Source organism: Lonchura striata, chromosome 2, assembly GCF_050655825.1.
Source record: "Lonchura striata isolate lonStrDom1 chromosome 2, ASM5065582v1, whole genome shotgun sequence".
Taxonomy (NCBI): Eukaryota; Metazoa; Chordata; class Aves; order Passeriformes; family Estrildidae; genus Lonchura; species Lonchura striata.
In genome coordinates, this window is record NC_140704.1 from 13,328,206 (window position 1) to 13,350,788 (window position 22,583).

A 22,583-nucleotide genomic window follows, 5' to 3' on the forward strand; every position below is an offset into this window, starting at 1 on the left:
CTGCAGTGACAGGTAGAGCACAGGAGGAGGCCAGGAAGATGCAGGGATCCATGCAGGGAAAACCAGCTGCAAATCTGTGTTAGGTGAGAGATGCACTGGGGCTGCCCAGTCAGACTGACCCAGTTTCACTTACCTGAGTCCCATCCACATCACTCGATAACACAAGCCAGTGCAGACCCACAGGATTCAATCATTTCCATGCTCCGAGTGGCAGCACAGGCTTGTGGCTGCAAGGATGAGGGTAAGGAACCTGTGGGGTGGGAAGCCTGACTTCCTCACCCTCTTCCTCAGCCTGGTGCTGACTCAGCTCAAAGGCACTTTTCCACTGCCCCAAGAGATCCTCTCCCCCCACCCTCCTGTATCACCCACCATTTTATATTGCATTTCAGCCTGGTTTCCCTGGGAATGCACCTCAGGTCTTAAAGAGTTGATGGGGTTGGAGCTTTCTGTTCAAATCCTGAGAAATTCTGTATTCAGGAGAACACAGGACATTCAGCTACAGATGCTGAAGGTGTTTCTAGGGACACTTACTAGGAAGAAAAGCTGAGGGAGATAGATACTAGAGTCTGCTCTAATATTTTTCTCAAATTGTTAAAAATCAAAGCTACATATTTCTTTTGTTCTCTGCACAAAAAGCTCTGAAGCTTTCGGTTTATACTGAAAGTATTACAAATATGTAAAATTTCTTAAAAATTATGGTTAAAAGTAAAAAGTTAAAAGTTCATTGTTCATGCAACAGGATGAAGCTGACAGGGCAAAAATCAGAAATCTTGTATCACTGGATTTACCTATTCTTAGTAAGTCAGAGATAAAGGCATTCCTTAGCGGGCAAAAAAAGTTCAAATGACATTTTAAATAATTGCTTTTTCTATTAGCAACTGCCATAGAAATTCCTTATCCAATGCAAACAAACCAAAAAGAAATGCTCACGTGCATACACGTACTGAGTAGTCAAGGAAAAGCTCAAATCTGAAATTAAAAAAAAAAATCTGAAATAGAAAAATTAAGATGCTGATTTGCTATATATTTTGGAGAAAGCTTAAAACTGATTGCTTGCCCTGGTTCCTTTTCTAAGAGAAAAATATTTTAGAAAAGATTAAGGGAAAATGTCACAGCTGGGAATCAGATGTCTGAGCACACATTTTCAGCTAACACACGGTTTAGCTATCTGCACACTTTAAGGGGCAGAACAACTTTGTTCTGCCACATGCCAGAAAAACAGACCAAAACAGAACAAAACAGAACAAAAAATGCCTTTCTGATGTACCACAGTGTCAGGCCACCACAGAAAAGCAACAATTTCATAGTCTAGATTTCTCACAGGTCAGAAACACCAACAATTTTCTCACTGAGATTCATGATTAAATGGGGAAGCAGAAGAATCAGGCCAGTCCCTTTGATCACTGACACTCAGTGTCAGGGTGACATGACCACAATTTCTCTAGATGAAGCCAGTACTGTCACTTTATGCTTTGAAGTATTTATTTCTGTTCAGCTGAAGGAATCATTGATCCGAAGCCTTGAATCAGGCAAATCTAGAAGATCACCTTACCTGATAGCATTCAAAATTATCAAGAGACGCCCAACTATTTTCCTAGGTTATGAGAATCATTCCTCTAGTTTCTCAGAGGACAGACTTAGAATAGGCGTCCTATAAAGCACTGGTAGAGAACACATTCAGACTGTGGACTCCTTCCTATGGCAGAGTGTCAGGTGTATACCTGCTGGCAGTAATAAGTTAAATATTTAACGTTACAAATGCTGGTGGTGATGTACATATTTAAACCATTCTTACTTTTGTGCAGAGCAATGATGTAAGCTGGAAGATAATTTTTCATCTCTGTTCAAAACTCTGCTGTGCAAAACTACTGTAACTACAAAGGACTTGGGGTTGGGTTGCTGTTACCAGGGGACAGGGGGTAGGAAGTTGTTCTCTGCAATTCTTCTCACCTTCCCAACCTGTGACTTCAGAAGTGGGACTGACATGCACTGAGAGTTGCCACAAGCAGGAGACTCTCATTACTTAATGCTCATACTGATGAAGCCCCAGAGCAGCATCAGGTTATCATCCCCTGCAGCTTTTGTTCTTAACAGGAACTCTTACTACTTCTTTTATTTTAACTTTTTTTTTTTTTTGTAAAGTCTACCTTCAAGTATTACTGATTATATTCTAATAATTAACAATGTGTACTAAGTTGTTGCCTACATAGGATGACCTTGTACTGGAAGGCCACAAAAGGAAAAGGATGTTATTATAGAAGTAAGGTGACCACCAATACTTTCCAAACATTGAAATCATGTACCAGAATCAAGCTAGGTCTGCCATTCTAATGCTTGATGGTTGAATTATTTGGTGTATGTATTTTACATACTCTTCTGTACCATTTTGCTCAGTACAGCCTGGTCTTCCTCCTCCCCAGATCAATGAAAACACTGCATATCCTGTCTCACTGAATAATCCCTTAAACTCTTTGCCCGAAAGGTTTAACACCATCACACTTCTGAAAGTATCATCAAAGCCTTTTAGTATTGACAGTATAGAAAATACAAATTCATTTCTCCATCTTTATTTTCTGGACTATTAAAATATACACACTGAATTCTGCCTCACAGCCCTTCTAGCACACCAATCCCCACCTTTTTGGCCTCTCCTTTTCCTACAGCAGAATGCTTCACTTGCCTGAAATACATGAAAGAGAAGTATGTGACCACTGGATGATCTGTGTAGTTTAAATATAAGACAGTAAGGGTAACACAGCTGCCAGTTTCCAAGATACTGTTTCCATGGAGAGTAATTTATATTAACATCTAAAGCACAGGGGCATGAAAACCCAGAGCAGTGAAGCAAGGAAACCTACAGCTAAGAGAAGAATCAGTGCTGTGGAATCTCTTACATGAAGGTGATGTCTTACTCTAATGCCTGTTTAGAGAAGCCCTCCTGTCACATGAGTAAGTCTTCATTTGCTTTTTGAGGATTCACTTCACTGCCAGTGCTAGTTTCAGAGATTTTCCAGCTTCAAAGTTTTACTGCAGTAGTTACCACAGTACCCCAGTCTATGTGTCAGAGATACAAGGAAAAAAATGTCTGAAATTAAATCAGGTACATTAAGTAAATGATGTAAGTACATTGGGAAACTGTATTTTATAAAATAAAATTTTTGACATTTTGTTGTTATTTGCTGTTCTCCATCTGTAGGGACCATTGACATCTTGAGCTTTACAAACTTAATAGGGATTCTGGACAACTCATAGGTATACAGCCACATTTCACCATACCAAGAAGCTTGCTTAGCATATCTTCACCAAACAGTATCTCCAGGTGCAACAGCTGAAAGCCTCTGCTGGTAATACCGAAACACATTACACATGGTGTAAAGGGCATGGAACAACAACTGTCTTTTTTCAAACCAAATTGCATCAGGCCAACTATTCTAGAAGGAGCACAAGGAGTACAGTCTATTTGTCCTGCTCTGTCACCTGCCTTTCCTCAATTTGCCATCCTGTTGTTCTTTCTTCAGTGGGAAGAGCCTGGTGATCCAGGCCAGGCAAGAAATAAACTCAAGTGTGGCTTTCTTGGATATAATTACAGAAAAGCTTGATTAGGAAGGCACCTTAAAGATAATGTAGTTCAAATTCTCCTGCCATGAACACTTCCAGGGATGGGGCATCTCCAGCTTGTCCCAGCAACCTGTTCCAGTGCCACAATACCCTCAATGCATTCAGTCCTTTTCAAGCTGTGGTTCTGCAACTCAGCAGTTACTTTTTGTGGATTCTCATAAGATCCAGAAAAGCAGGTTCACACACACTGTGAAACAATCCTTTTCGACATCATAATCTATGTCTGCTATTGCTATTGTTTTCCTTACATAGCAGCTTTTCTTCTAAATCTTGTTTCCCTTTTTAAAGCATTTTCACAGAACAGTGGCTGCTGCACATCTGCCATCATTACCTTAAGTTCATGCAGCTCAGCCTCACCAGTTGTGTGGTTTCCTCAAGATGGAGTTCAGCTGATGAGAAGAAAGACAAAAACAGCAGAAAGACACTTACTGCACTTTGGGTGTAATACATTTCCATGCACATCTAGGTGAACTCACACAGGTATGTTTGTGTTTATAGTTGAGCTGATTTCTCAGAACCCATCTGAGACATTAAGTGGGAACTTCACTGCAGAGTAGGCAAATGTTGCCAACAACTGCCAATTCAAGTAAAAAAAGTTCTCATAACAGAAAAATGTGTTTTACACATGAGGAAAGTACTAAAAGCTAGGCTGAGTGGATTCGACATGAAGACCAAGAAGAAGCAGAGAGCAACATGAGCCTGCAGAGGATGTGCAGCACTTCAGTTAGGAGTTTAAATATATTACTGGGAAACGAAATGCTCATTACCATCTAAGGATGACTGTAAATAATTTGTTGCTTTAGGTGTTAAGATTTTGGTTTTTTTTTTCCCATTCTTTCAGTTCCTCTATCCCCTCCCACATACTGCTATTTTTATACATAGCCAACACTACCATGTCATTCTGTCATCTGCCACCATTACCCTTTTCAGACGGGGTTTTTGTTACTTCTAATCTTTATATTATAGCCAAGATTTCTGGCATTAGGGGAGCTGGAGAGAAAAGTGTTAAAGCACAAAGTCTTAGTTCAGACTCCATAAATGTAAACAGCAATTATGCAATATATGCTAATTAAGAAAAATCCCCAAATCCTTAACAAACCAAAACCACTACCCTGCTATAGGATAAGATTTCGCACATTTTTAGCAATAGAAAACATGCATCATTTGAAGAACTGACTGAATTTGTGAAAAGTAGAAAAAGGTGATTTGACCATTTTGTTTTTGCACATCATCCCATGACACCAGTGCTCCCAGTCCCACATGACAGTGTCTGTCAGAATGATATATGTCACTGACAAACCATAAAATACAAACAGCAAATCAAATATAAAGAGGTCTGCAGGTGGAAAGAGGAATTATGGCAACAACTCTTGGCTGCATACAGCTGAATGACTACAACCTTGTAAGATGCCTTTTTCAAATATTGATCCAATTATCAACATGCAAATGACCAAACAAGTGTCCCACTGGCTCAACATATAAAAATAATTCATTAAGACAATGATACTTGAAGGGACAGGTTTATTGTATCTCCTACACCTTTTCAGTTCTGAGCCGGTGACCAAAGCAATAATGAATACCTTAATCCAGAAAACATTTACAGCAAAACACAATGTCTTTGTGCTGTTAATTAAAATGTTATATGGTTCTCCTCCCTTCTTACATCTCCAGTGATCCTCTAACTTTGCAATGGTATTTTCCATACAGTAGTGCTGAAAAAACTAAACTAAACACAACATAAGCCTAAATAATAATTCATTTTTTATTACCTGATATAGAATACCTTGCAAATAAAAGACACTTTTCAGATTTACTGACAGGTACTGTATTTTTTGGCAACCTTGGAACAAACCAGAAGAAAAAGCAAAGAATTATTCTATAATCATGAGGGAAAGAAACATCCACCTAAATGTAGAGGATTCATATGGTAAAACTAAAGAAAAAATCCACACTTACAGCAGATTTTTTTTTTTTAATTCTTAGTGCAAGAAACATAACCAAGTTAATCACAGAATCAGTACTAATTAAGAATATGGAAAATTCTCCTATACAGAGGTAGAGTCCAGTGGACAAGGCTAAAACGATATTCAATAGTCTAAACAAGACTGAGCCAGGTTTTACGGAATCCACTTTTTAAAGTATCAGACTGTATGTACATACATACAATAAATAGACTATACAATCTTTAAAGTAGTTTAATAAACTTCACAAAAATTATAGTAGATGCATTGATATCTTTACATAATCCAAAGTTCATATCTCTATCACCCAGAAATGGATAAAACCAATATTCCTGATATCAAGTTAAATGGAAAATAGTTTAGCAAAGTGTTGATAAATCAAAATATTTTACATATTTTAAAGCCTAAATTTATGCTTATAAAGGATGAATTTCAAATGCTCTGAAAATGTTCTTTTTGATACTATCTGTAACGAGGTTTCAAATGCTGTAATTTTTATAAACACTTGCCTTACATTCCATGTTCAAGGGAAAAATGGACTTGGTTACTCACAGTTCTGATGCATTGGCACAACAAGAAGTGATGAGAATTAGATTATTTTAATGGCCCAAAGAACATCAGGAGGATTGATGGACAAAGCCTTCATGTCTCAAACTAAACAAATCACCTTGGAAAGCTAAGAGGAAACTGTTTGGTTTCACTGCTTCCATGCCATGGTGCCTCCCCGCCCGGAGGCTCTGGGAGCCAAGTGTGCATCTCTGGGCCCCCAGGGAGCCACAAGCCCATAGGGCTTAACAAAACAAACATGGAATCTTCGTGGGTTACAACAGTAGTGCACAAATCAGGGACATCTGCTGCCATTCCCTTCAGTGATAGCCACAAGGACAGATTTCAGGGAACTGAGAGCTTTCAGCTGTATCTTTCTAAACTGTGCAAAAAAAAAAAAAAACACCAAACCAACAAAAAAAAACCAAAAACAACTGGGGAAAAAAAAATCACCCTGCAGTGTTATGAAGCAAATATGCTTATACTGACAAGTTATTTTGTATAAAAGGTTCTTACAATTGCCAAGGGGGGGAACATCCACAGTAAGAGCGAAATAATAATAGCAACAGAGGAGTTTCATAATCCGAGTTGGAAATTATATTCACAGTTCAGTTACTTTTAATTTTTATAAGCACCTACACTGAAAAACATGAGGGTTTGTATTTTAGCTTCCAAATCAAATCTCCTTGTGACAGATACCTTGTTAAGATTTCCATTCTGCTCTTCTGCAGGCCTTCTCACAGGAACAATTTTTTTTGTTATTTTTTATTTTATATAAACAGACTCACTTTGATTTAAAGTAAACATATAAAAATTGAGAATATTGCTTGCAACAATGGACCTGGAGGTGAAGGAATGAACTTTTCAGGCCATAAAAAAAAAAAAATCTCCTTCAAAATGGATGAATTCTGCTAAACTTCTAATGTTATGAAAATCTGCAAAAAGGATCACAAGATCTGTTGCAAATTTCAGAGATTTGGCCCAAGTCTTATCATCATCATCATCTCAAGACTTTAACAACTGTATCTTTATATTACATAAAAATAAATGATTCCAAGAACTCAGGAAGGCACACACACCCAAGTATACTATAAATAAAACACATAATGAAATTACAAAGATCTTCTGATCCCTGTACACACTTTTGGTTCAGCACTATGGTCAAGTTCTTTCTTTTGAAATACAATAAAAGGCATACAAGAAATGTAACATATGCATAATAATTAATAAGAATAATGATAATAAGACAGGTTACAGAGAAAAGTGCAGTGAAAAAACCCAACGCTATTTATTCAGGGGTTTGTGCTACTGTAAATACAGACTTCGTATTTCCGGCTGTGCAAGGGGAAGAATTTATCCTGGGAAGCAGCAATGAGGAATGCAAAGAAAACAACAACAACAACAAAAGATATTAAGAGAAACCTTTAAGATGGAACTCTCCCAATGTCATTCCTCTAGTGCACAGTCATCTGACTACATGTTTTTTTTTCATGCTGCCATTTCCCTTCATGAGTACAGTATAATAGAAAATGGCAGAGTTCTTAAATATTTTTCTGCCTCTACTTCATTTTTTTTTCTTCTTCCAAGCACCTGATTTGCTGTTTCCTCATAAAAGTGTAAAGCTGTTAGTGGAAGTGAGAAAATAATTGTTGCTGATCTTCTCTCCCAGACACCGATTTCTCCATTTCTCCTTCCGTTAGGTATTTCACTCGTGTGCTACACAATGGGGAGGCACTGTAAAGGCAGCTTGACAGATTTAAAAATAAAAAAATCAAAAGTCTTTTCTTCTTTATCCCCCCGCCCCCAGCCCACTCTGAAAAAAATGGATGGATGAAACAGTACGTCCATAGGAATATTCCAGTCTCCTCTGTTAGGAGATAATTGCAGGGGACCATCTAACCACAGTCAGATTGTCAGCACTGACCGACCGCTTCTTTGCAGCTTTCCTGAAGTCCTTGTATTTATCTTCACACAGGCGAGAAATGGCCTGCAAGAAAAAAGATGAAAACCCTGAGTGGCACTGCCCACAGCTGTCCAGGTAAAGCAAGACTAAATCCAGATTTCTACATACAGGTGAAATTACAAAAGTCATTTAATTAAGCAAAACTCATAAACACATGAAGACATTCTCCTCAAATCCTAGTTTGCATTTCATTTGTCTTGGAAGGAAGGCTTGCATTGCCTCACATGGCAGCAGAAGGACTGAGCATATCCCAAGCCTTTCCTTTGCAGGTGAACCATCACAAACCTCACTGAGGGAGCTGACAATATTTATCCACTTCTACAAGGTAATTGGTGTATCATCCTTCATAGATGAAAAATCGTGGAAAACTTAATAAAACAACTATAGAAACTGTAAGTGTATTTGGAGAATTTAAAGATTGGGTGGCTCCTAAATTTTTTATTTCCTAAAAATCTTGTAGTAATTATATTTTTCTCTGTCAAGAAATGATCTTGCAGAACACACACCATGCTTTGCCTCCTGAGCTGATGTTAACTCACCTTTCAGAAGCAGATGATCATTCTATGTGACCAAGCTATCTTATATACTTCCACAGGGAAATGCAATTCATATTCACAATAATTAAATTCATGTTATAAATATATAGTAATTTTTAAACCTTTTGAAGAGAGAGACAAACATTATTCAAGTCTCAATTCCTTTTATGCTATAATGGAGTTAATGTTTGATGTTTCTTCTACTGATTTTAGCCAAGTTTAAAAATAGTATTTATTATGGACCTCACATGCATGAATTTACTGTTCCCTAAAATAGCCTATTAGAGTTCATATGGCTGGGACAGGCTGTGGTTGGCATCAGCAGAGATGTTAACTCTGGCAATCAAACTGCAGAGCTGCAGAGAAAGCTCACTGCAAGGAGTACTCAAGGTCAAATTCAAAAATACAACAAACTAAAGCAGCATTTTTTATTTACTCAGGAACACTTTCAAGTTGTACCTTAAGATGTTTAATAAAGAGTACTGTACAAACAAACGCAGTAGAAGTGTTTGATTATAACACAAGGCATTACAAATAATTAAACATCCTGACTCCATGGTTCATCATTTCCTCTCTTGATCTTTACCTCTATAGCACAGCAAACTGTAGCAGTGAAGAGTCCTTTGATTTGAATAGTCCTGCAAAAACCAGGGCCAGATATGGCAGAAGCACACAACTCATACATCTGAGTTCACCTAAAGCTCTGGTCAAGCCAGCCACAAAACATCATTAAATTAGAAAACAAAACAAAACTAAGCAAAACAAATTCAAGCCCCAGAACAACATAAAACCTACCACCACCAAGTGAACAGTTGCTACTTTTTAGTTGAAAACTGCAAGTATTCATATTGTTTCTTAGACCATAACTTCATGCACTTAAAACCCCTTAATAAAATCTTATTTAATTTAACCAGGAACTTGATGGACTAAGAGTTTCCGCAATTCAATCAGATTTAAAATTCAATAGGTTAAAAATGTTTATCTATGAAATAATGTGCCATGGCATGACGAAGGGGTGTACTTAGGTGGAGCTCAACTTCTTTCAGCTGCCAAATCAGACTGTTACCTTAGGCATCCAACAGTCAGAGAAGGTAATCACTTCAAAATTGCCTGTGTGACACAGGAAAATTTCTGTTCTGGCACTTGGTCAGACAAAATGAAATGCTGCTTGGAAGTGGCACCTAATATTTGGCATCTCTAGGCTATGCTGATGAATCATATGGATAAGAAACACACTGCCATTTAAAGCAGCTCTGTATCTAAAGATGCCTCTTCATCTGCAAGTAAGTTAGAAAATCAACATTTGGAGCATACTTGGTAAGGTAGTCAACTTTAGTATAACATGTGGAGAAACAAGAAAAGCAGAAAATTGTAAATATTTACTACTGTCCTTCAGTTAAAATGAATCAAAATAGTTATAATCACCTTTCTATCATCTGACAATTCTATTAGAAAAAGAAAAAGAAACCAATTTTTGACAGTTGCAAGGGAACATTTCTCATGTCAATCAAAACATTTCTAAAAACCAGCAACACTAATCTATCATGTGAAATTTTGTTGGACTTAGCTGTAATGAATGTATACATACACATATATATTCTTCCATTATACCCATGCATACAAAACCAGTCAGTTCCTCTGCTGAGTTGTATGACTCTTGTAGAGATTCCATCATTGGAAGAGGGGACAAGTAAGGAGAAAGAAGGCTGGAGAATGGCAGTAGTAGTAGTAACAGTAGAAGTAGCAGTACAAATTTTGGCTGTGTGCATGTTTGTGAAGGGCAGGAAAGCAGCAGAGCTGGTTATGGGCTCACAATCAGGAATGCACAAAGGCACTGTGAGTGCTGCACACCCTCCAAAAACTGACAAACCAGAGAAAACTGAGCAGGGACAAACAGCGGGTAGTTGTCCTTAATTGATAAAGCATGAGAAAAGCACAACTGGTTAGTCCTAAGACCCAAAAAGGTGAGTTTTGCTCTGTTTTGCTCTTCCTTTTCTTGCAGGCTTGGAGGGTTCTGAACATACAAACACACAGAACTGCAATCAAGTCACTGTGATACTGGAAAGCTGAAGAGATATAAAGACACTTCTCTGCTTGTAACTTACATATTTTGCCCCTGGTTTTGTCTGTTTGAACCATGGGACTGTATCTCTTTAGGGTCAGGAAAACAGCACATATTTCAAAGGGTTTGAACTATGTGCTCAAGTACCATCCTAACAATGAAGATCTCAGACAACATCAGTTAAACTGGGAGTGCACTAATGAGTGCTCTCAGAAAATCTAACCTTGAAACAAGCACAGTGCTTAGATCACAGCAGCAATAGGACAGACACGTTTTGTCTACTTAACCCAAAGAGCAGAATCTGACTTTTATCTAGCTCAGTACATGGGAGAAAAAACAGGTGCACGAGTAGGAAATTGTGAAATAGTGGATTCAGGCTGGACACCCAACAACCTTCTTGGCAGGGAAAATTCTCCCATATTAGAAAACAGGTCGGGGGAAAGCAAAGGAAGCCTTGACACTTGACATAATTAAAAGAAAGAACAAAACACACTATAACATATGCTGTCTGGTACAAACAGCATTGCCAGGTGGACACAGTGGATGATCTAATGAAAGTTTATTTGCCATTTTTAACCTGCCTGATTCCATAGAACAGGAGAAAAAAAACAAGAGGGTTCATAAAAATGGTTTCTGGCTACTAGGTGGACTGGTATAACAAATCCAGGACACTTCAATCCACAGATAATTAAAAGGTAAAAAAAAAATTCATTTTATTTTGTCATTTAAAAGACAAAGCTGCTTTTTAAGTGTCAATTCTGAGAACATTAAATAAGAGAAAACATCCACTGCAGATGCTTCAGAAAGTGATGTAATTTCTAACAAGTACTGCAATCTCTCGTAACACCTCTAAGCTGATGGATCTTGTCCAGCATTTCCCTGTGGTGAGGTACATTTCTTACTAGCCTTGTCCTTTTAGGTCTTTTTAGGATGTTTTTTCATCATCATGGGTATGTCAACTTCATGATGTTTGCAGAAATCACCGTGCAGATTCTGCCATGTCAGATCTAATACTTCTGCTTTAAACATAAAAAAATAGATTTAAAATTCAAAAATAGCTAAAATATCTTACAATATAGCTATTTCTCTATGCAACACCTTTCGTGATCTCAAATGCCCTAAGTTGCTTTAATCTTGGCACTGAGCAAGGTCTTTTTAGTTTATCACACAAGGCAAATCCTTCCACTGCATGAATACATTTGCTGTGAGGCTCGTGTCTTTCATCACAGACTGCAGCTTTTCTCTCAGTATCAAAAATATCACAGCCTGTGCGGTACTACATCTACTCCACTTGACAATCCAGGCAACTGTTTTAAAACAGAACTCTGGTCTGAACAGCACACGAGAGACTACAGAAGTGCTGCAAATGCATTTTGATGACTCTTGGCAAGCTAAATGCTTAACTGTGTTCAGGGAACTGGGCTATAAATTATGCTGTCAAGTAGTTTCAAGGGCACACTAATGACAACAACGTACTGCCAGGGAACAAGGCAGTTCCCTTCCTTCTGGCCACAGAATATAGAGGCACGGAGGTGGCAGACCAAGCTGGTTCACAGCAGATACTCCTCCTCTACCCTGAAGACATCCCCTGGCTAGCAGGGTTATTTACAGCCAACTTCTGCTGGCATGCCCAATGGGGAAATGTTTAATAATACAGATTCATTGAAAAAAAAAATCCATTAGTTCTTTTTAAATATGCCCTTTCTTTAAGCTAGTACAGAAGAATAAACACTATTCTCTGGCTATTCGCAGTCATTTCCCATTTTTCTTTTCTTCTAAGGTTTTAGGAGCTATCATTGTTACATTCATTTGTAACCTGCTGTTATACATTGTCTGTGACATAGATGGACAGTTTTAAGAAACTGTGGGCTAAATCAAAAAGTAATTCCCTTAATTTTGATATATGTAATAGCACTTACAATCAAGACTCCCATAACTCAGTAAAACACCTCTTTTCAAGTAAGATTACAATCCAAATGAATTTTTATTTTAATATTCTCTTTAATAGAAAGAAAATCTGATGCAAATTTAGATCACACTCCATACATTCTTATGTATTCCATGACATTCTTATTGGAGCTACCTGTGCAATTTAGAAAGAATATTTAGAAAGAATGGGAAATAAATCTTAAGTGAATTTTTCTTTGATTCTTTCTCCACCACTTTTAGCTCCCATTAGAGTCACAAACAAGTCAATTAACCTTCCCACGCACCATTCCCCCCACAAAACTGTGTATAGAACTGCCTGCCTGTTCTACAGGAGCACTAGGAATTTCAGAACATGCAAAGCTCAGTCTAACCCACAGGCAAACACCCTCCAGTGTAAAGATGTTATGTAATTAAAGAAGTGTACTCTTAAAAGCAGCCAGTATCTAATGAAAATTTTCAAAATTAGTAACAAAATGCATACCCAGTGCAATAATGCCCATATTTGAAAAACATATCCAAAAAATTAGGAAAAATATGTTGCAGTGTTGCAAAGGACCCATAATTAGCTGATAATTTCACAGTGGCCAGCATTTCACAGGTCCAGACCATCCATTCCTTCTGGAATATGGTATATCCACATTTCATAAGCATTCATGACTTATTCACTGAAGGTGTGTGCTCATTTCCCTTCTCCCTTTACTAAGGAAAACACCATGGGAGATAACAAACTTGGATCCACATGAAACTGAGCACTTGCAGAAGAAGAACGTGGAATGGTTATTTTCAGTAACATTTGTTAATATTCTGTCATTTAAGGTGGATAATCAGTTTTAAGAATCCAAATGAATGAACAACACTAGACTGTGAACACAATCATTATAAAACTTGTGGGTACTTTCACAAGGCCAATATAGACAACTGCAACTGAAATGAAATGGAAAGCAAGGTAAGGTATGAAGCAAACTGGGTCAAAAAGCTGTCCCCCCAGCCATGAATACTCAAAGCATAAACAAAACCATTATGAAAATCAAGTTCATGATATTCTAATATCTCATGGGAATATCTGGGAAGAGATAGGTGAAGGCACAAACAGCATAGAAATTCCTAATCCCTCTATACATTTAACATTGAGCAATCTAAAAATAATCTTACCTCAAGTTTATATGCCCTGTCCCTGCTGAGGGGCTCCAAGGGAAAACTCAGGTTATTCGCTTCTGCCAGGGAACGCAAATCAAAATAATACTTGGCATAAACACTGGAGGGAACATTGATATTGAACTGTAACAGCTCAAGAAACTGGCGTTCCAGCTCATTCCTGTGGAAAGGAGATAAACATGGAAACATATTTCAGACTGTGCATTCTGAATGTAATTTTACTTTAAATTGCAAATGGTATAAACCAAGTTCATTTTTTATTCTTGCCATATGCAATTATCCCAGCCTAAGGTTTGACCTTCTCTACCAAGTTCTATTGGTGTACTCACACCAATGAGGAATATGAGAGATGCTGCACCTTGCAGCTGCTACTGCAATGCCAATCAAATCCAGATACAAGTTTTGCTAGAGAAAGGGCACCTTCATCAGCTTAGCTAACACAATTCTGGAAAGAAAATCTAGCAGGGAAAAAAAATTCTCGTAGTTTCTGCTTTACCTCCACTAGGTGGGTCTGCACACACAGCTATGCTACAGCAACACACACACCCCTGCCCTAATTTGTCAGGCTCCGCTCATAAACGCTGCAAATTAACACATAAATTACTGAAGAACATATTTGCTCCCTGCAGCTCTTCATAATCAATTGTTTAGAATTAGTCATAGGAAACCTGAGTTTTTCATCATACTCTCTTTATGAACAGAATAAAGCAATTTTTGCCTTAAAGGTGCAACCAAAATTCACAGTGGTGCTCACATGTTTTCCAGCATCTAAATAAAACATGTTTGCCAAAATACCTGACAGGAACACAGCTTCTATATGAGCTCCCACCATGTAAAACTTTGGTATACAAGTACATTATTACCTACACCAATACATTAAAAAGTACATTGAGAATTAAGCCAACAAACAAAATTAAGGACTGAAAATTTTCATAAATTGTTCAGAAATCCTACTTAACACTTATGCAGGAACATTTGATACATTCAAAACAGCACTTTCAAAATATGAAAAATAAAAAAATAAGTGGGTGGTGGAAGTTACCATGTTTGCTGAAAAGCCCAGAGACTGCACTGCTGTGCTACCAGTGGGCATTGGCTGATGATTATATTGTCTTTAAGTTACATTTTTACTGCCATGCAAATGTGCAAGGAATATGAAATGAAAGTTGCATAGGTAGCAGTAGATGAGGAAGGATCTGAAGATAAAAAGTACTGGTACAGTAGTTTTTTAGCACTGAATTATTTTCTCCTTCTCACTCTTTACCCTTATGTAATTCTTACATCACAAGCATTGTCCTTCCTTATCCTCACTCTCTGTGCCAAAATTCTATGTTTATATAATGATAAATGCTAATTAATACTAAAAGACTAACTAAAAGCTGGATATTGAGTCTTTGGCTTAAATTCACACTGTTGAAGATTCCAGTTTAAAAATCCAAGTAAAAAAATGTCTATAAATAGAAACAATATATTATCTTTACATGCCAAGATTGTACATTCTGCAAGCTAAGCCTAAAGTTCTATGTTAATTGATAATATAAAGCCTATTTTACCGGCAGAAGATATTGGCTGTACCCTATTTGAAGAGCACCCTCAAAAATCTCAAATACACAGCCTCAGTTTCTTATTATCCCCTACCTACAAGATCTCAAAGTTGGATCAATAGATTAGCTACAGGTCAGAAAGGACAAAAACATACACATATTTCTTACTGAACTTATGTAATTTAACTAACCACATACCCTTCTTACCCCATACATCTCCCTCAGACTGCTTTAGCATGTGCTTTCCTGGGCCACTCCTCAGAAATTCAGTGTAATGCCACATACCTGACTGCAGAAATTCAATGTAGTGCCACATGCCTGACTGCAGATACCAACTGCACTTCAGTACTCCCAAGTTCTCCACTCACTTTTAGGCACAGTTCACTGCACTGATGCTGACTTATAAAACCCTGAAAGGTTTGCTTGATGCTTTGCAAGATACACTTATGCTGAATGATTCACACAAATTGAAGATTTTGACTTAGATCTTCTGTCTTACTAATACAATGAAAGGCCCTGTCTTGCTTAGAGCCAGACATTTAAAAATCATCATACTGTACTGTCCCAGATAACTAAAATATAAGAAAGAAAAAAAAAATCCACCACATTTCAGATAGAAGGGAAACAAAATTTGGAAAACCTAACAGCAGGAATATAAGCACCAGAATCTTTGCTGAGGGATTCGCACAGAGCCCTAAACACAAAACCCATGAACTACATCACCAAGTACATATAGAGAGCTCAGGTTCCCCAGAGGCTTCTGGGTTTCCAGTTTGTGAGAATCCTAAAATTTTTTAAGGAAAGGCTAAGATACTAAAAATTCTTGAGGACAAGGACTCATCATAGTTTGGGAATGTGCAGTGCAGGAAAGGGCTGATGTGAGCACAGGTCTGCCATGTGAGTGTTGGTGTTATATAGCTCAAGTGCATCTTCTAACAGTAGTACCATCACATATGTTTGTCAGAAACAATAATCTCTTTTTCTGTTTCTTTTCACACTGCCTTCAAGAAAAGCCCTGAGAATTATCAATTTCAAACCTCACATTTATAACCATTCCTGTTTAATACTGTCATATGGCACAGTCTAACCTGTGACTGTGCTTCAAGTTGTTCAGCACTTCAGCTCAGGTCCCAGCTTCAGGAACACTTTAAAAGCACCCAGATTTGCCTTGGAGGAGAAGTGAATGGAGGGAGACCCCTACTGCTACTGAATACTCAAAAGTAGGAGAAAAGGATCAAGAGAAAAAGTAACTTTGCAAAATCACTTAGATTCCACTCAGTCAGTTAAGGAACCATTAGCAAATTATTCTGCATGGAATAATATTACACACAGAAATGTAAAGGGCCTGATTTTGGTTCTTGTTCATCTTATCTCCCTCTTTTATTTTAAAAACCTCATTCTGTCTGCATTTTTAACATCTTGAAAACTAATACAGGATACTGGGGGAGGGGGGAAAAAGTCAAAACCCAAAAGCATCAATTTTAAATAATGGCAAGAAATAACTGGGTGTTCATCTAAAGGTCATTAAGATAACTTCCTTTCCTGCCTTACATGTCTATTTATGTCTATATGGAGAATGAGCATGACAGTAAATGATGCTGAAGTGAATACATGCACGGTCACTGGATATGGGGAATTTCATCAAAGCATACATTTAAATATTTTGTAGATCTGTTTTCATTATTGTGCATGAATATCCAGTGGTAAAATACAACTTCAACCAGAAAACAAAAATAATTAATGTCTTCTGTGTAAGCAGCTGTCAAGCCAACCTCATGCCATCTATCAGCATTCACCATGGTTAGAAAAAACACAAATATACAAACTTCATACAATTGATGAAAGAGCTTCCCATCACCCTCACAGACACAGATCTTGGCATTCATTGACAAAGATAAACAAACTTCACTCACATGTCTTCGACTGTGATATCCTTCAGGATCTGGCAGTAGTCCACGTTCCACACTGCCTGGTCGTCCCAAACTTTAGATGCCAGTAGAATTGCCCCCAGTACTATTCGCTTCCAGTTTGCTGGACAAATATCTATCTCTGCATAAGTTAAGAGTCTTTCAAGATATACCTGTGGAAACACATCAAAATCAAGTCTTGATCTATTTTGCTACTAAGTAGAAATGAAAAAGAGAACTATTCCCATTCCAGCAATTCTAAAACAGTAGGCTGTTAAAAATGCTTTCAAGATTATTTTATTATAAAAGTTGTAGTTTTACATACATGGCATGCTAATGCAAGGCTCAAAACTGGGTGTGACAAAACCACTTTAGTTGGCCTTTCAAGAAGTCAGACACCAGACTCCTAAATAAACCATTTCTTCTTCAGCTGATTTCCCCCTGCCTGTCATCCTAAAGCTGAAGAAAACCTTAATGTTATGTTATAATACTGTAAAACAAAATATCACTAATTGTTAAAAGATTTATTTTCCTTCTTAAGGAAGTCAAACTATTATTTAAGAACAAAATTCTAAATTATGTGCCAAGCCCATTAGTGAAGACGGAAGTTTGACTTTTTATTTAGCAGATCATTCTGAAAGTATTTTGATATATAAAATCTGTTATGGTGAGACTGCAGGAACATGAAGTTCAGTAAGAACGTGGCACATGGATCTCCCTGATGTATGCACTATCTGGGGGTTCTGTGCAAAACACTGTATTTTGCTTTCCAAACAGCCTGTGTAAACAAGCTCCTTACACTCTACATCGTACAAGGCAATTTGTCAACTTTGCAAGCAAAACTGCTCCTCAAATAATGAAAATACAGCATTCCCTGGAGTCATCCCTGGGAAGCAGAAAACTTCTTTACAGCAATACACTAACGCTGGGAGCTTCATAAGCAGAGAGCATATGGAAGCTGTAACATTACACCACTCAAATTAGCAGATGAACTTAGCTTGCTTCACATCAATACAGAATTTGACTCTCTACTGTTAATGCAAACCTTTTAAATCTCAACTTTTCACATTCAGTTTTAGGAGATATATAGTGAATACTCCACATTTATAGTAGATAGCTAGCTAGCCAGCTAGCTAGCTAGATAGATAGATAGAAGCATACAAAAATCACAAAATATATATTTTCTAATGTACAGCTCTAGCTTAGAAAGAGAGAAAAGCAACACAGCTAAGTAAGGATTTTGTGGGGGCTGCAATTCAAAGGCACTTAGAGAAGAAAATGTAAACAGTTAAGAATTATATTGCAAGGAAAGACATAGAATCATAGAATAGTTTGGCTTGGAAGAATCTTTAAAAGCCATCTAGCTTCAACCCTCCTGTCATGGGCAGGAACATCTTGCCCTAGATAGGTTTCTCAGAGTCCCATCAAGCCTGGCCTTCCAGTGATGGGGCATCTCCTTCTCTGGGCAACCTGTTCCAGAGTCTCACCACCTTCACAGTAAAAAATTTCTTCCTAACATGTTGGGTTAGATTAACCTCTTCCAGGTTAAAGCCATTTGTAGCCCTTGTTCTATCACTAGAAAACCTCATAAAATGTTCCTCTCCGGCTTTCCTGTAAGCCTTCTTCAAGTATTGGAAGGCTGCTGCAAGGCATCCCCAAGCCTTCTGTTCTTCAGGCTGAACAGCCCCAGCTCTCTCAGCCTGTCATGGGAGAGGTGCTCCAGCCCTCTGGTCAGCTTCATCACCCTCCTCTGGACTTGCTGCAGCTGATCCATGCCCTTCTAATGTCAGAGACCCCAAAGCTGGATGCAGCACTCAGGTGAACAGAGCAGAGGACAGACTCCCTCCACCTGCTGCCCACAGTGCTTTGGATGCTGCCCAGGACACGTTTGGCTTTCTGGGCTGCGAGAGCACACTGCCAGGCCACGTGAAGCTCCTCCCCAGCCTTCTTGGCAGGGCTGCTCTCAAGCTATCCTCTGTTTAGCCATCCTGCATTTTGTCCTTGGGATTGCCCTGACCCACATGCAGGACCTTTCAGCTGGCCTTGCTGAACTTTGTGAGTATTGCACAGGCCAGTCTCTCGAGCCTGTCAAGGTCCATCTGCACAGCAGATCAAATTACACCTCAGTAAAAAGGCAGCATAAACTTGCCACTATTTTTCCACCAGCACATACTTGAGAAATCCAAATTAAAAATTAAATAGGAGTTTGATGAGACACTATTCCTACACCTACTTCATTACCATATTGATGCATCTGCCAATAGCATGTTGAGGGTTGTGAAAAATCACTCTTGCTTCCCTGGTGAGAACTTGGGCTTGACTCCAGATACACTGTTTGCTGGAACGAGACTCTTTATCATACTTCAGTAAAACTGAGGATCACAATCAAGTCTCCATTAGAAAGGCACTTAGTGTAGCTTTCAACTCCTTTCTTGAACATGCCTTAAATAAGCATTTATTTTGTTCATTTGCTGTGGTCTCCTTTACCCAGTCTTGGGTTTTAATTATATTCAAGTAAGAGAAGAGAGAAAAAGGCCAAGACTATTTGCAGCAAACACTTGCTAAATTTAATAAGGTCCTCAGTCAGTGTGAGAATTCACTGTAATCTAGAATTTGTGACATCGTCAGTGTACCTTTGGGAGACATTAGTGTAGGTCTTCAACTTTCAATCAAGTTCACCCAGCAACACACAGTCTTTCTTCTAGCTCTCTCTGTGTCTCTCTCCTACAGGGAACCCACTGACTGCAGATCAGGAAATTCAGGCTGGTACACACTTGAGCTCTTGCCCTGCTGTTGTGGAGCAACCTCATAGCAGCAGCACACACAGAGCCGAGAGAGCTCTCTCCAATGTAAATGTGCCCAAAGTTCATTATTTCTGATAAATGGAGCTGGTTCCATTTCAGAGCATTTCCATATAGAATGCCCTAGCGGGACACAGTTCCAGCCCACAATGTCCCATGATGGGATATCAGAGTAGGACAGGTAGAGTCTGCCATGCACTCACTACTGCAGGGGTGCTTCTGGCTGCTGCTGAGATGTGCTGAATCAGGAGAGACTTTTGGAGAGCAGCCAGGTGGCTCTCAGCCTGTTTGAAGAGGAGGGCTGGTGGGGTGGTTAATCACTACGCTACTGATCCCAAACAAACTCACTGCGGGTGGGAGAACACCACCTGCTTCTGCTGGCAAAAGCCAGTGAGGCTTCCCACACACAGGGAGGCATGCTCCACCTCATTTAAAAAAAAATCACTGAAAATGTTGGCCCTGTAATGGTAAACGTGAGATATGGAAATATCATTTGAATGCAATTATGACTAAACATTAAACAGTGTCTTAAACACAAGGGTCATTTTCTTAAATACGGGTTTTGTATCAAACAGGGATTTTGAGTATACTATATGGTTCGATGTATTTTTCTCTTGTAATGAATTTCACTGGCCTAGTTTTCAAAAGCAAAACACTTGCTACATCTTCATTAGAACTAGCTGCTATGAAGTAATATAATAAAGCTGAATTTTAAAAGGTCACAATAGAAAAGAATATTACAATTTCCACCTCAGAATGCTGGAATAAATTGGCTTATATGGCAAAAGACAAAAAATGCAGAAGAAACAATGTGGAAAATGTTTCTTTCCTTTTTTTTTAAACATAAGTCTAAGAAGTATCTGTCTTTTTGATTATTTTGACAGGTGTTCCTTTATGGAACTAGAACTAAAGGGCTTTTAGAGTCTAGAGGTTAAAATATTATTTACCTCCACCAGCTTTTAACAGCTGTATCCATGCTCAAGAATGGAACCAAAGATTAAAACAAATTGAAGCTGTTGCACCATTGTTACTTTTTCCCAATCTGCTTCATCCTTTGCCATGCCTGAAAGTAAGCTTTTGAGGCAGAACTTTTCAGTACTTCTCTATTAAACATTCAAAAGCTGAATTCTCAGAAGACTCAGATTTAATTTGCTTTAACAACTTTTTCTGCTCAAGCACTTTCATAGCATCCAAGAGCCATCTTCATCACATTTATCATTGCTCACTTAGCTCTGACTGTATGTATAGATATTTTTTATAGGATGATAACAAGACTACTTATACAGATTAAAGTTACTGATGTGACATGAGCAAAAACTTTCAGTGGTTTCAGTCAAACAACACACACTTCTGAATTCTTTCCAGCTTGCAAAGAACAAATCCAACTCAGTGTTAGTAACAACACTACAGTATTCAAAACTCATTTGCACCATAATTCAAATCCTAGCTGAAATGAAAATACAATTTTGATTGGGAAAATACCAATGGCCATTGCTTTGTCCATATATTTTTATTTACAGACTCAATACCTCAGAGTATGGTACCTCCATTATTAGGCTACAATCTGCATTTGGGAATGAATCACGTGATTTCACATGACTGTCAGTCTAACAAGCTTGGATGGACAACATCTGCACCTCATTGGAGGCTTGTAATAACTAAGCACACTGCACAGAGTTAAGATTTCAAAGGAGCAATATTGCATTCTTATTTTCCATCTCTTCCCACAGACTAACACCCAGCTTTCACAATGACTGACCTTTATACTTGTATCAGCAAATTATTACTTAATCATAAGTGAAACCCATTTGGTGATTTTCCTCTGTTAAAAATTCATTTATCTGAATGAAAGACTTTATTTATACCAATTAAATAAAATTACCACTCCATGTGTATAGATAATCCCAAATTGGCTGGAAGTTCAATGAACTCTGGAGAGGTTCATTAGCTTAGATGCAGCACCACAGGAATGTAGTTAAATGGCTTCCAAAGCCATTTCAGGTCCAGCAGAAACACAGAACTGATTTGTTTCAGCACATATCTTCAGCTCTTAAATCTGCCAGACCTGAAACAACTCCATGCTGACCTAGTTTGGATGCCTCTGATCTTCACTCCCAGGACCTGGACTTGCAGTGGCATGCTAAATAGCATTAGGCCATCCATTATAACTACTAATCCTGGGGGGCTTTTTTTATCCAAACACAGAATTGTAACATGGCACAAACTATCAGGATCATCAACAGCATCCAAGGCCCGGCAGTGCTGCTCCAGCAGAGCCACTGCTGGGCTTGAACTAATCCCCAGGGTGGTTATTTGCAGGTGGGTGAATCCATCCTGCTCTTCCCAAGTGCTTAATAGGAACTATCCACAGTATCCTGTGTTGTCCCAGTTATCTAAGATGTCAGGCTCCCCATGATCCTGGAGAGCAGAGTGTTGGTTACACAACATCCCAATCAACAGAACATAAATCATTTGAAGAAACTGAAAACTAAAGATAGCACTGAAGAGTTCATTTTTAATTAGTGTGAAACAGCATCTCATGTTTCCCATCTCAGAGATAA

The 22,583-nt window shown here is 38.3% G+C and overlaps 1 protein-coding gene across 3 annotated transcripts in view; it reads right to left on the bottom strand.

Moving 5' to 3' along the window:
• Window positions 1-5,122: 5,122 nt before the first annotated feature.
• CCNY (cyclin Y) overlaps window positions 5,123-22,583 on the bottom strand; it is a 118,652-nt gene continuing 101,191 nt past the window's right edge. For all 3 annotated transcript variants that reach the window (XM_021542913.4, XM_085563924.1, XM_021542914.3), the window contains 3 exons: window positions 17,228-17,394; window positions 13,768-13,930; window positions 5,123-8,112 (listed from right to left, as the gene is read on the bottom strand). In XM_021542913.4, the coding sequence (XP_021398588.1) occupies window positions 7,996-8,112; window positions 13,768-13,930; window positions 17,228-17,394 (447 nt within the window). In that variant the 3' untranslated portion in view covers window positions 5,123-7,995. The remainder of the gene's footprint in view (window positions 8,113-13,767; window positions 13,931-17,227; window positions 17,395-22,583) is intronic.